The following is a 13,225-nucleotide window of genomic DNA, read 5'->3' on the forward strand; positions in this document are numbered from 1 at the left end:
GTAGAAAATTACATTCAATTGCCATTAGAAAAAATTAATTAAACTTAATTAACTAATTTAAATAAATATAATTAATTAAAAAAACACTCACAGATTAAATATTAAAAAATCTAAAAAAATCTAAAAAAATATTTTCTCTCTCTAATAAATTATGGACGAAATTACTAATTATTTTTAAAAAAAAATATGTAAACCAATCAGAATTTCAAAAACTAAGATTTTATATCCAAGTATACAATACAATTATTTTTAATAACTAAATTCGAAAATTTTGTTAAGTTTTCAAATTATGATTCTCCTATCATCTTTATTTTATTTTACTTACAAATTGTTTGAAATTTTCATATAATACTTATAATATAAAATGCATTTTTTTTTCTACATATGTTGTGATTTGATTTTTTTTAAAACGAAGATATATTACTCATTCTATGAAAATGTGTGTTTTAATTTCCACATTGGCAGGTTGGTAAAACTAAATTTATATAAATGATAAATTAATAATTTTTATTTGCTCATAATTAAAATATTTAAATTACGATTTTAAATTTCAGAAAATAATGATGCAAATACAACAAACAAACAATATAAAACTGTAATAATACGTCAAAAATAAAATACTATAATATTGTAAAATAATTAGTATTCAAATAGACTAATAGATTTACATAACAATTTAAAATAAATATTATCTCAAATAAAATAACTTTTTATACAAATAAAACAATAATTTTATTATTATATTATAATTTTTTTTTTTAAATGTTGACCCGTGCTTTAAGCAACCGGATATATCCTAGTTAGAAAGTTAAAAGAGAAGACTTGTCAGTTGTCACATCCAAAAGAGGAAACTTGGTTAGAAGAGATGACGCACTAACGAGTCTTCGTTTACTTTGGATTTAAATAATTGGCTCTTATTTTACAACACGTATACGTTTAACGACCACTGATCAGCTTGACGAATTCAACACTTGGAAATTCGGGGAAAAAAACACTTCCGTTTGCTGTTTGAACTGTAAGAAAGGGACAAAACTATGTTCGACTTTGTCTTATGACGTGTTCGTCCTAATTAGCACCGGTACCAGCTTGTTTATTACGCTTGACTCAACTGAAATTGTAAATGAGTCCACTTAGTTTTTTTTTTTGTTTTTTCTTCTTGAATAAAGTTAATGGTCCTCAGAGCTTCCAGCGGATGTTTACTTGACGAGGACATATTTATGGACAAAAAAGGGGTATGCATATTATTTATACTTACTTTGTTGTCATATACCTTAAATATCATCTGTATGATGTTGAAAATGGAACTGAAGAATCTCTTGCCAATCTTGTGGTTTGTCCTTGTAAGCTTTGATGTTGTGTATGCACCAGAATGTGGCACAACAGGGGTTTTTGAACCACGTGGTAGGTTTGACATAAACCGTAGGCTTCTCCTATCTTCTCTTGCTTCTAATGTTTCAGCTCGAGGTGGCTACTTCAATTCTTCGCTTGGCCAAGCCCCTGATCGAGTGTATGCTCTAGGGATGTGCCTTCAAGGTGCTCAACAAGAGATTTGCTACAATTGTATTGACTTGGCGTCGAGTCTATTACTAAGCAGCTGTCCCAACCAGGTCGAAGGCCTCGCCTGGACTGAAAAACGGATTGTGTGTATGGTACGATACTTCAATACTTCTTTTTTCGGATTACGCAAGATAGAACCGCATTTTCCTACATCCAATCCGGAAGATATCACATCAAGCTTAACAGAGTTTAATCAAGTTTGGGAAGGGTTAACAAGTGGTATGATAGCCAATACTACTTCTCCATTGATATATCATGGTTTTTGTGGTTTTAACCATGATATAAAGAGTCTTTTAGTGTCTTTTCATTTGTTTCTAGATTGTTTTTGAGTCTTTACAGGTTTTTAGCATGAAAGGAGCGAAATGGAGCAATTTGGATTGTTTTGGAGCATAAATCTCGAAAAATCAATTTGAAGTCTGATTATACGAAGGGCATCGATCGACACTAGAAGAGCATCGGTCGACACCCATTGCAAATCGAGACAAGTCTTCAAATTTGGAAGTTTTACAAAATTGCCCGAAGTTTTCCATATTTGCAACATAAGTCCCTGACGTGTTTTAGGACATATAAATAGTGTTTTTAGGTTTTCCAAACCCATAAGTTTTATTCTATCAAGTTTTATTCTAGAGAGTTTTATTTTTCTGCAACCCTGTGAGATTTTGAGAGTTTTGGAGAGAGAGATCTGTTTTGAGAGAAGGATTTCTTGAACTCCCTTTTCTTCTTTTAATCTCTATTGCTTATTATTCAGAATCATGTCTTGTTCTTCATTGAATATGTCTGAGTAGTTTGCTTGTTAGGTTCAGGGTTTTTCACAGGGATTTTATGAATTATTAGATCTGTTTATTTAGGATTCTTTATCTATCTAGATCTTCATCTTAGGTTGTTCTTCATATTAATCTTTGATTGGCCATCTAGAATTAATACCTTAGGAAAATAAATTGATATGAGAATATAATTGATTTTCCTGATAAAACCTTTTGATGAGCAAAATTATTTCTTGCAAAGAGATTTGATTTAATAATTTTGTGAACAATCTAAACCTGATTTTATTGCTGATTTTTAACCTAGAATTTTACAAAGAGATTTGGATTTTCTGGTTTTAAATTTAGATATTATTTGCAGTGAGAACTGATTTAATTTACAAAAGTGTTTAGAGTTCTAGATCTGTTCTTAATTGTTTGAATCCTAATTTATTGATTGATTTAATATTTCATAATTTCCTGAGAAATTCCCTAGGCCTAGCTTTTTGATCTCCTGAATTTACAACAGTCTTTAATATTAATATTTTGCATTGCTTTTGTTTTAATTTAATTTAATCTGTTTAGCATAATTGAAAAACTCTATAATTTATTGTGTAGTCTTGAGTCTCTGTGGAATTCGATCCCTAAGTACTGCATTGATCTCTTAATTTGAGAGAGTAGCTCTAGGGTAAATTTGAGCATATCATCCATCATCTAAAAGCAAGTACTACGCAGCTGACAAAGCAGTCGTGACTGCAGCTAGCCAGACTATATATGCATTAATGCAATGTACTCCGGACTTATCTTTGGATGATTGCCGTGTGTGTTTAAAGCAGAGTGTTAGTGACTTTCAATCATGCTGCAATGGAAAGAAAGGTGGCACTATGTACCGGGCCAGCTGTTTTTTCCGGTGGGATCTGTATCCCTTCGCTGAGGCTTTTAGTCGCTTTACGTTGGCACCTCCGGCAGTGACCAATACAACCACAAAGAAAGGTAAGTACTAATCTCAAGAAGGCTTACAAATAATAAACAGAGGATGACTATGTGTTAATTTTTCATTATAATCTTCTCCTGCAGATACCATAACAATCTCAAGTGCAATCTTTAGGGGAATTGTTAGTTCCACTGTTATTATTATCATATTGTTACTTCTAGGGCTTGGATTATTTTTTTATAGTAGGAGAAAGACATACCAAGGTCAGTTGTTTTGTGTTTATATATCCACCATTTCCTTTATACACTGGCGGGTGTGGTTATGACGTGTAGTGGAAGGAAACAATCTTTATATATTGGTGAGTGTTGCACAGGATCCAGTACTACTGATATCACCATTACACGCTCACTGCAATATGATTTTAAAGCGATTGAAGCTGCAACAAATAAATTCTCGGAGAGCAACGTAATTGGCCGTGGTGGATTTGGAGAAGTTTTCAAGGTAGCATTTTATCTTTTTTTTGAGCACCTGATTGTAAATGGGGATCAACGCCATGGTAAATGGGATGATGCTGTCTCTAAATTCATTGCATGTATAGGGTGTCCTTAACGGGACTGAAGTTGCAATTAAGAGGCTGTCAAAAGCATCAAAACAAGGTGCAGTAGAGTTCAAGAACGAGGTTGTTCTTGTTGCAAAACTCCATCATAGGAATCTTGTTAGGCTTCTCGGGTTTTGTCTAGAAGGAGAAGAAAAGATACTTGTTTATGAGTTTGTCCCTAACAAGAGCCTCGATTACTTCCTCTTTGGTATGTGGAATTAGCAAATTTTATGTGTGTTCATGATATTTTTGATAAGCTTCCCCTAACTGAAATCTAAAGTAGCTAATAACTACTTATCAATGTGTAGACCATGTAAAGAAAGGGGAGTTAGACTGGACAAAACGGTATAACATTATCCAGGGGATCACTAGAGGAATTCTATATCTTCATCAAGACTCACGGCTAACAATTATACACCGTGACCTCAAAGCCAGCAACATTCTCCTAGATGTCAATATGAACACGAAAATTGCTGATTTTGGAATGGCGAGAATTTTTGGGATTGACCAAAGTGGAGCTAATACAAACAGAATAGCTGGAACACGGTATATGCCTATTATTGAAGCTTCAAGAATCTTTTCCTCGCTGGTAAATGGTAATGTACTTAAATTTTGTTGTGTATTACTGTTGCAGTGGTTACATGCCTCCAAAAGATATGATGCAAGGCCAATTCTCAACAAAATCTGATGTCTATAGTTATGGAGTCTTAGTTCTTGAGATTATATGTGGTCGAAATAACAGATTCGTCCACCAGTCAGACACAACAGCTGAGAATTTGGTGACATACGTGAGTGCCAAAGAAGAACTCTGTTCTTGATTGATGATTACATGTTTTTAACTCTATATTTTTGATTGATAATAACTAAATTATGTTACAGGCTTGGAGGTTGTGGAGAAACGGTTCACCATTGGAACTCGTGGATCCAACCATTTCAGAGAATTGTGAAACGGAAGAAGTGATAAGATGCATCCACATTGCCTTGCTATGTGTTCAACGCAATCCCATAGATCGCCCCAGCTTGTCAACAATCAACATGATGCTCACTAACAGTTCCCATATTTTACCTGATCCTCAACAACCTGGATTCTTCTTTCCAAGTAAAAGCAACCAAGAACGAGATGGCATCGAGTCTAGCCAGTCTACGAACAAGTCCAGTTCCCAAACTATCAATGATGTAACCATTACAGATCTTGAACCTCGTTGACGTTGATATTACATAAAGACATTAATTAATTCCACTTAAACTGTGTTAAGTCTGTTATAAATATAATAAACTGGTTAATTTACTAAACCGATATCATATAAACCGGAAAACTGATGGTTACGTTAGTTTTGCATCTGCTCTGTTTTCGCTCAACACTCATATCTAGAAATTAGGTATTTTATCATTGTGATTCTAATGACGCTCTAAGGACGTAGATTGCTTGATTAGTGCTTTGCTCTGCGTTGAAAATTGGTTTCATCGAAATAAATTAACTCAATTTCTTACAATCTATGAGATGAGAATTGTCAACGCAGCTACTGAGTCTTTGTTTTTTTTCTCTGTCTTTACTTCTTCGTCTTCTCTAGACTTTGATAATTGGTATACCGTTGCTCTGATGTTTTTCAGTCATGGACGATTTTTCCAATTTGTTGACAAAAGGAACCAACGGGTCAAGGACAAAGTTGCAATCTTTTGACAATGCGTCATGGACGTGAATATATGCATATACAAACACATTAGCTTGCTGTCCTAAACCCAGACAACATATGATTTTTAAAAAAATGAGACTCAAAAATCTATTGGTAATCTTTTGTTTTCTTCTTATAGGCTTTCCTGTTGTGTTTGCACCATGCGGGGAAACTGGTTTCTTTACACCCGGTGATAAGTATGATACAAACCGTCGCCTTCTCCTCTCTACTCTGGCTTCTAATGTCACAGATCGAGGCGACTTCTTCAGCAATGCAATTGGCCAAGGCCATGATCGGGTATATATTCTCGGGACGTGCATCTCAGGTGTTGAACCAAAGGATTGCTCCGACTGTATCGACCTTGCTTCTAAAGAGGTGATAGAAGAATGTACCAACCAGACAGAAGGCCTCGCTTGGCCCCGGAATGGGAGTTTTTGTATGGTGCGTTACTCCAATCGTTCTTTTACTGGATCACTCGAGATCGAACCAAAGTTTACCATGCACAATGTTGGAGATATTGGATCCACGGTAACAAACTTTGATAAAGTGTGGGACGACTTAACAAGTCGTATGATAGATAGAGCTTCTTCATGGTCATCTGAACGCATGAACTATGCAGCTGAAGCAGTTACTTTGACGTCTTTCAGGAATTTATACGCAATAATGCAATGCACACCGATCATATCTTTAGGCGACTGTAACATCTGTTTAAGTACAAGTGTCAGAGAATACCAATCATGTTGTCATGGGAGACAGGGTGGGGTTGTTTTTCGTCCTAGCTGCGTTTTCAGGTGGGAAATTTATCCCTTTTCTTCAGCTTTTAATCTTACTTCGGCACCTCCAGCTCAACCCCCAATATCACCTTCATTAGGCAACAGGTCAACCAGAACCAAGGGAGGTACGTTGCTCTACTATGCCCCATGATTTTTAAAAAGGCTTGATTCATACTCAGACAGCTGCCTCTATTCGGGTTTTTTTCAGGAATAATCGGAATTATTATTGGTCTTGCTTTTGTGATCAGTGTGCTGCTTGCTCTAGGGTTTGCTCTTCGTAGGAGGAGAAGAACGTTCCAAGAATTTACTAGTGAGTTCTCCATGGTTTGGCGCTAGGTCAAGTTTTGAGTTTTCGATTAGTTGTGCGTCAATTCCTCTGTTCTTACTTTATTTATTTATTTTTTCAGGGAGGTCAAGGACGACTTATGATACTGCATTACCAGATGATGGTAAGAGACTATACACAACTCTTTCCGTTAAACCTGTTAATGTCCCTTGGACATGCTCCAGCATAACACTATGTATGCTTTCAGCTGCAGATGATATTACAACTTCAGGTTCACTTCAATTCGAATTTAAAACTATTGAAGCTGCAACAAGTAATTTTCATATGACTAACAAGTTAGGTCATGGTGGATTTGGTGAAGTCTACAAGGCATAATGTTCTTAAACTTTCTCAACTACTAGTTTGTGTTATAAACTTTTAAGTTGCCAAGGAAAAAAAGATAAGAAATTCTGATAGTGAGTAAAGATCATATTCATATGAATTGACAGGGAACGTTCCTCAATGGAACAGAAGTTGCTGTGAAGAGGCTCTCTAAAACTTCAGGTCAAGGTGAACAAGAGTTTAAGAACGAGGTGCTTCTTGTAGCAAAGCTCCAACATAGAAATCTTGTTAGACTTCTAGGGTTTTCTGTCGAAAGAGAAGAAAGGATACTTGTGTACGAGTTTGTGCCCAATAAAAGTCTCGACTACTTTCTCTTTGGTATGAAATAAATTGATAGGTGTATAATATTTAATTTTTAATTCTCAATCTCTATCTAGTGACACTATATATCGTATTTTCAGACCATAAAAAGAGGGTTCAGCTGGATTGGAAAAAACGATACAATATTATCGGGGGAATCACTCGAGGGATTTTATATCTTCATCAAGATTCACGGCTCACAATCATACATCGTGACCTCAAAGCGAGTAACATTCTCTTGGATGCTGAAATGAATCCGAAAATAGCGGATTTTGGTATGGCAAGGAATTTCAGGGTGGACCAGACTGAGGACAATACAAGAAGAGTAGTTGGAACATTGTAGATAACTGTTCATTTCAGTTATACTATGTCTGTCCTTTTTTGTTTCTGACAAAACTGAAAGTGATGTGTGCTTGTCTTTTGCAGCGGTTACATGCCTCCCGAGTATGTGGCGAAAGGGCAGTTCTCGATGAAATCTGATGTCTATAGCTTTGGAGTATTGATTTTGGAGATTATTGGTGGAAAAAAGAATAGTAGCTTCAACGAAGAAGATGGCTCAATTAGCAACTTGGTCACATATGTTAGTACTAAAAAAGCCAATCAAATCTTGAAATTCTTTCTATTCCTATTAACAGGTGGTTTTGGCCTTAAACATTGGTTTCTTGTCAAATGACGACTCAACAGGTTTGGAGGCTTTGGAACAACAAATCTTTCTTGGAACTCGTAGACCCGGCTATGGGGGAGAATTATGATAAATATGAAGTTATTAGATGCATCCATATCGGGTTATTGTGCGTTCAAGAAAATCCCGCAGATCGTCCAGCCATGTCTACAATATTTCAGATGCTCACTAATATTTCAATTACCCTACCTGTTCCTCAACCACCTGGATTTGTCTTTAGGGTCAGATCAGAACCAAACCCACTAGCCGAGGGATTGCAGCCTGGTCCGCCCACTTGCATGTCCTTTGCTTGTTCCATTGATGATGCATCGATAACGAGTGTTAGTCCTCGTTGAAGTTAGATGTTAATGATAATATGTATATCTTTTTGCAAGTCAAAACTTTAAATAGTCACTCATTATTAATTATCATAGAAATTCATGTTTTGATTGATGGAAGCGAACATATTCTCTGAGTCATCCATCTAAAGAAAAGGAAAAATGGGAAAGAAGAGTTGTGTATCAGTGCCATTGCTGTTTATGTGCAATATTGTGTTGCACACAACTGAGTCAGAATCAATGCAATTAGGATGCTTCTATAACCCCCTAGTAATTTCTAACCAAGGTTCGCTTCCAAGGTAGCTAACATTATTGGTGATTCAAGATTCAAAAACGAAAACTATAGTAGCGTTAAAATTTCTTTACACCAGATATGAATTCTCATTTGTATAATACCAGAAATTTTAAGAAAAAAGAAAAAGAATTCTCATTTGTCTGACCATCATTTTACTAGTCAAATTTGTTTATTTTTGACTAGGTGACGAGGCAATGACGATTCATAAAGAATGGAGAATAAATTTGGAGACTTTTACAAAAATAGGAAGAGAGCATGTAACTCCAACAAATGTTTTTCTTGTTTACTACGGCTCGATTTAAAAATTGTAAATAAGTCAACGTAGGAGACATTATTGTCTACTCTGTTTGATATGATTGTTAATTTACTAAACCGATATCATATAAACCGAAAACTTATGGTTTCCTTTTATCGTTTCCAAATCACTTTTGACTACTCCTCTGTTTCTCCTCAGTCCTCATTCAGTTTTGGGGATTAGGGTTTGACATTTTGGTTCCATTAGCGCTCCAGCCTCCAGGATTTAGATTGCTCTTCCTTAGATATTGATGTGTTGGTCGTATTTTGTCTTTATTTCGTCTTCTCCTTTTTGATTGTGTGGTTCCCCTCTAGCTTTCTCTATCTAGACTTGGTCAAATGTTTTGGCTTTTCTCATTGCGAATCTTTTGTTTTCTTAATCCCACATACGTGTTAGTCTTTGTGCCATATGTCTTATTCAAATAATTGCAAAAGTCTTTGGACAAGTCCCAACTTCTTATGCTTGACTCATCCTTGGTAGCTTGTAGTATGACCTACCGTGTGTGTATGCAGGTTTAATGACCACTGTTATCAGTTTGACGAATTCAACACAAGATATTTCAGACAGAACACCTCCACCTGCTGTTTAAACCGGTAAGTCACTGACAGATACAAAGATTTTTTTTTTTTTGCTTCTGTTAAAATCTTTAAGGAAATATGAAACAGAGTATCCTCTGTTTTTTCCTCATCGTAAGCTTCAATATTTCTTCAGTTCCCGCACAAACATGTATGAACAGTGGGAATTTCAGACCCAACAGTACATACGACGCAAACCGCCGTCTCATCCTCTCTTCTCTTCCTTCTAATGTCACGGCTCAAGCCGGCTTCTTCTACAATGGTTCCATCGGACGAGAACAGAATCGAGTCTACGCAATAGGGATGTGCATCCCAGGGTCAGCTCCTGATGACTGTTCTAATTGTATCAAGAAAGCGTCTGATGGATTGATACAGAGGTGTCCTAATCAAACAGAAGCTTATTCATGGCACGGTGAGCCCACGCTTTGTCATGTTCGCTACTCCAACACTTCCTTCTCTGGATCTGCAGATATGGAACCGTCTTTACTGGTCAGCAACAATGAAGATATCAACTCAAATCTAAACCAATTGAGAGAAATATATAACGGAGTAATCTTTCGTATGATTAATGCAGCCTCCACAGCAAAAAGCACACCATCGTCTAGTAATAATTATTACAATGCTCCAATTTCAGCCATGTCATCTTCCGAGAATATATACGCATTGATGCAATGCACGCCTGATCTTTCTTCTAATGATTGTAAAAGTTGTCTCCAAGAAAGCACAAATGACTATCAGTTATGCTGTTCTCAGAAGCAAGGAGGTACTGTTATGAGGCCAAGCTGCTATTTTCGTTGGGATTTGAAAACATTCTCCAATGCTTTTGGTGATATTATGGTGGCTCCTTCTCCTCCTCTGCAGCAACCTGACAAAGGTGATATTCCACATTCCGCAGATAGTGGGAAAATCTCAACCGGAGCTTTAGTGGCAATTGTGGTTTCTATTGTAGTAGTCGTCTTGATGGTCATCATCTTCTTAGTACTGCGTGCTCGAGGTTCTTTTGTATATTTATCAAGGAGGAAAACAAATCAGCAATTTGGTTTTGATCAATGTGAGTGTTGGTCTTAAAATTTTCTTTTGCCCCCCTTAGTTTTTTGTTGGTGATATGATATCAGAGATTGTGTCTACAATTTGAATTGCAGCTGGTATAACTGTACACTCCCTGCAAATAGATTTTAAGATAATTGAAGCTGCAACAAACAACTTTGCAAGGAGTAACAAGCTTGGTCAAGGTGGATTCGGCGAAGTTTACAAGGTGTCATATCTGTAGCTTTCTTGCCTCATCACTTGATAAAACATGGAACTACAAAATCAAAGTAAGACTCTTTGATGTAATTTGTAGGGTACGTTGCCTAATGGAACAGAAGTTGCAGTGAAGAGGCTATCCAAAGAATCAGCACAAGGTGCAGTAGAGTTTAAGAACGAGGTTGTTGTTGTTGCAAAACTCCAGCATAGAAATCTTGTTAGGCTTCTAGGGTTTTGTCTTGAAGGAGAAGAAAAGATACTTGTTTACGAGTTTGTCCCCAACAGGAGCCTCGATTACTTCCTCTTTGGTATGTGTAATTAGCATATATCATGATATTTTGATATGCTTCTGTATTAGTAATCTAAAATAGCCAATAACTCCTTTTGTATGTGCAGACCCTAGAAAGCAAGGACAGTTAGATTGGACAAAGCGGTACAACATTATCCGGGGTATCGCTAGAGGAGTATTATACCTTCATCAAGATTCACGGGTAACAATCATACATCGGGACCTCAAAGCCAGCAACGTTCTCCTTGATGCTGATATGAACCCGAAAATTGCTGATTTTGGAATGGCAAGAATTTTTGGGATGGACCAAAGTGGAGCTAATACAAACAGAATAGTTGGGACACGGTATATGTGCATTACTCTTGATATGATCTATGTACTGATAGGGGTCAGTAACATACTTAATATTTCATGTGTTTTACTCTTGTAGCGGTTACATATCCCCGGAATACGTGACGCGAGGCGTATTCTCAACAAAATCTGATGTCTTTAGTTTTGGAGTCTTAGTTCTTGAGATTATATGTGGTCGACATAACATATTCTCCAACGAGTCAGATACTACAGCTGAGAATTTAGTCACATATGTGAGTTCAATAGAAGAAACAAGTTCTTGACTGATGATCAAATAACTAAACCAAGAATATAATCTTATCTTATTATCGAATTCTTGATTGATGGTATAATATTGTTACAGGTTTGGAGGTTGTGGAGAAACGGGTCACCATTAGAAATTGTAGATCCAACCATCTCAGAGAATATTCAAACCAACGAAGTGACACGATGCATCCACATTGCGCTCTTGTGTGTCCAAAAAGAACCACAAGATCGTCCCAAGTTGTCGACGATCATGTTGATGCTAACTAGCAATACCCACCTTTTACCTACTCCTAATCCACCTGGATTCTTGTTTCCAAATGGAAGCAACCAAGAACGAGTACCGGAGTGCATAGAGTTGAGGCAGTCTATGATAGGGTCCAATTCTCATACTGTCAATGATGTAACGGTTTCAGATGTGGATCCTCGTTGAAGTTCATTGAGATGATTGTGACGTAAACCATGTTGCAGGAATATCACTTTTATTATGATATACATACAGCATACTCGATCAAAATTCATGTACAGTACACTCTTTCTATCATTTCTAAATTTGTAATATGAGTTCTCTGTTATGAAAATCTTAAATCAATACATCAAGTGATGCATGAGTCATACCGGTTCCATTAGTATGTGTGGTATTTTCTTCACATTTAGTGTATTTGCTTATAAATCACTATGATAGTGATACATGAACGTTCTCATTTCTCATTATTATTTATTTTTTGACCTTTTTTTTGTATTTGTCTATCACATAAAATTGTTGGCATTTTGACTATTCCAAAAGAATGGACACATAACTACAAAAATATCAAAGAGATAAGAATCGTGAAGACCTGAATGTGTCTTCAAATTCAAAAAGACCTGAATGGTTTACTTTGACTTTAATTTAACTTCTTGTCATCAACTCATCGACAACACAACGTCACAACCCATCCTCTGTTTTTAAAGAGAAGAAAAAATATAATTCATTATATAAATGGAAGCTTCCTGATCTGAGTAAAAAAAAACCAATCATGTCTTCTCGTGCATCTTTCATCTTCCTTTTCCTTTTCTCCTTCCTCACTAGCTTCAGAGTCTCAGCTCAATCAAAAAACGTTTGTTCAAATACAACAACGTATTCAAGAAACAGCACTTACTTCACCAATCTAAAAACCCTTTTGTCCTCTCTCTCTTCCCCCAACGCTTCCTACTCCACCGGATTCCAAACCGCCACGGCGGGACAAGACCCCGACAAAGTCACAGGGCTTTTCCTCTGTCAGGGAGACGTCACGCCAGAAGCTTGCCGTAACTGCGTAGCCTTTTCCGTCAACGACATACTCAGTCGTTGTCCGAATGAGAAAGAAGCCGTGCTGTACTACGAGGCGTGCATGCTAAGATACTCTGACCAGAATATACTATCGACCGTGAATGCAAATATTGAATGGAAATGGAGGATGTTGAACGCCAATATTTCAACCAACCAAGTAGACCGGTACGAAGATTTCGTGTGGTCCACGATGAACCAAGCTGCCGTCGAAGCAGCTAATAGTCCTAGAAAGTTCTCTACGATGAGTGCTAATTGGACCGCTCTCCAGACTTTGTACGGCATGGTTCAGTGCACTCCTGATCTTAGAAGAATAGACTGCTTGAGCTGTTTGCAAGAAACCATTAATGGGATGCGTCTTAACAGAATTGGAGCGAGACTTCAT

The 13,225-nt window shown here is 36.7% G+C and overlaps 3 protein-coding genes across 3 annotated transcripts in view; all 3 read left to right on the forward strand.

The window, feature by feature from the left end:
• On the forward strand, positions 1,121-5,077 carry LOC104731153 (cysteine-rich receptor-like protein kinase 14). The gene is made up of 8 exons (XM_010450434.2): positions 1,121-1,803; positions 3,009-3,290; positions 3,375-3,494; positions 3,605-3,732; positions 3,830-4,037; positions 4,138-4,375; positions 4,464-4,617; positions 4,709-5,077. Exons 1-8 carry the CDS (start codon positions 1,170-1,172, stop codon positions 5,033-5,035), a joined length of 2,091 nt encoding a protein of 696 aa, XP_010448736.1. The 5' UTR covers positions 1,121-1,169; the 3' UTR covers positions 5,036-5,077.
• Positions 5,581-8,303, forward strand: LOC104731152 (putative cysteine-rich receptor-like protein kinase 16). Its single transcript, XM_010450432.2, has 8 exons — positions 5,581-6,400; positions 6,484-6,585; positions 6,683-6,724; positions 6,809-6,930; positions 7,050-7,260; positions 7,344-7,581; positions 7,669-7,822; positions 7,927-8,303. Exons 1-8 carry the CDS (start codon positions 5,581-5,583, stop codon positions 8,257-8,259), a joined length of 2,022 nt encoding a protein of 673 aa, XP_010448734.2. The 3' UTR covers positions 8,260-8,303.
• The window catches only part of LOC104731151 (cysteine-rich receptor-like protein kinase 11), a 6,334-nt gene continuing 2,543 nt past the window's right edge, over positions 9,435-13,225 (forward strand). Inside the window, 6 exon segments of the mRNA XM_010450429.2 lie at positions 9,435-10,457; positions 10,549-10,661; positions 10,749-10,959; positions 11,048-11,285; positions 11,371-11,524; positions 11,635-11,962. Coding sequence (XP_010448731.2) covers positions 9,488-10,457; positions 10,549-10,661; positions 10,749-10,959; positions 11,048-11,285; positions 11,371-11,524; positions 11,635-11,962 — 2,014 coding nt within the window. The 5' untranslated portion in view covers positions 9,435-9,487.

Source organism: Camelina sativa, chromosome 12 (genome assembly GCF_000633955.1).
Source record: "Camelina sativa cultivar DH55 chromosome 12, Cs, whole genome shotgun sequence".
NCBI lineage: Eukaryota > Viridiplantae > Streptophyta > Magnoliopsida > Brassicales > Brassicaceae > Camelina > Camelina sativa.

Bases quoted from the DNA above. Each gene is read 5' to 3' on its own strand.
- LOC104731153 (XM_010450434.2), top strand. From the start codon at position 1,170: ATGGTCCTCAGAGCTTCCAGCGGATGTTTACTTGACGAGGACATATTT. The intron at 3,495-3,604 runs GTCAGTTGTTTT...AGTGTTGCACAG, and splicing joins TAGGAGAAAGACATACCAAG to GATCCAGTACTACTGATATC. The intron at 4,376-4,463 runs GTATATGCCTAT...TTACTGTTGCAG, and splicing joins AACAGAATAGCTGGAACACG to TGGTTACATGCCTCCAAAAG.
- LOC104731152 (XM_010450432.2), top strand. From the start codon at position 5,581: ATGATTTTTAAAAAAATGAGACTCAAAAATCTATTGGTAATCTTTTGT. The intron at 6,725-6,808 runs GTAAGAGACTAT...GTATGCTTTCAG, and splicing joins TACTGCATTACCAGATGATG to CTGCAGATGATATTACAACT. The intron at 7,261-7,343 runs GTATGAAATAAA...TCGTATTTTCAG, and splicing joins TCTCGACTACTTTCTCTTTG to ACCATAAAAAGAGGGTTCAG.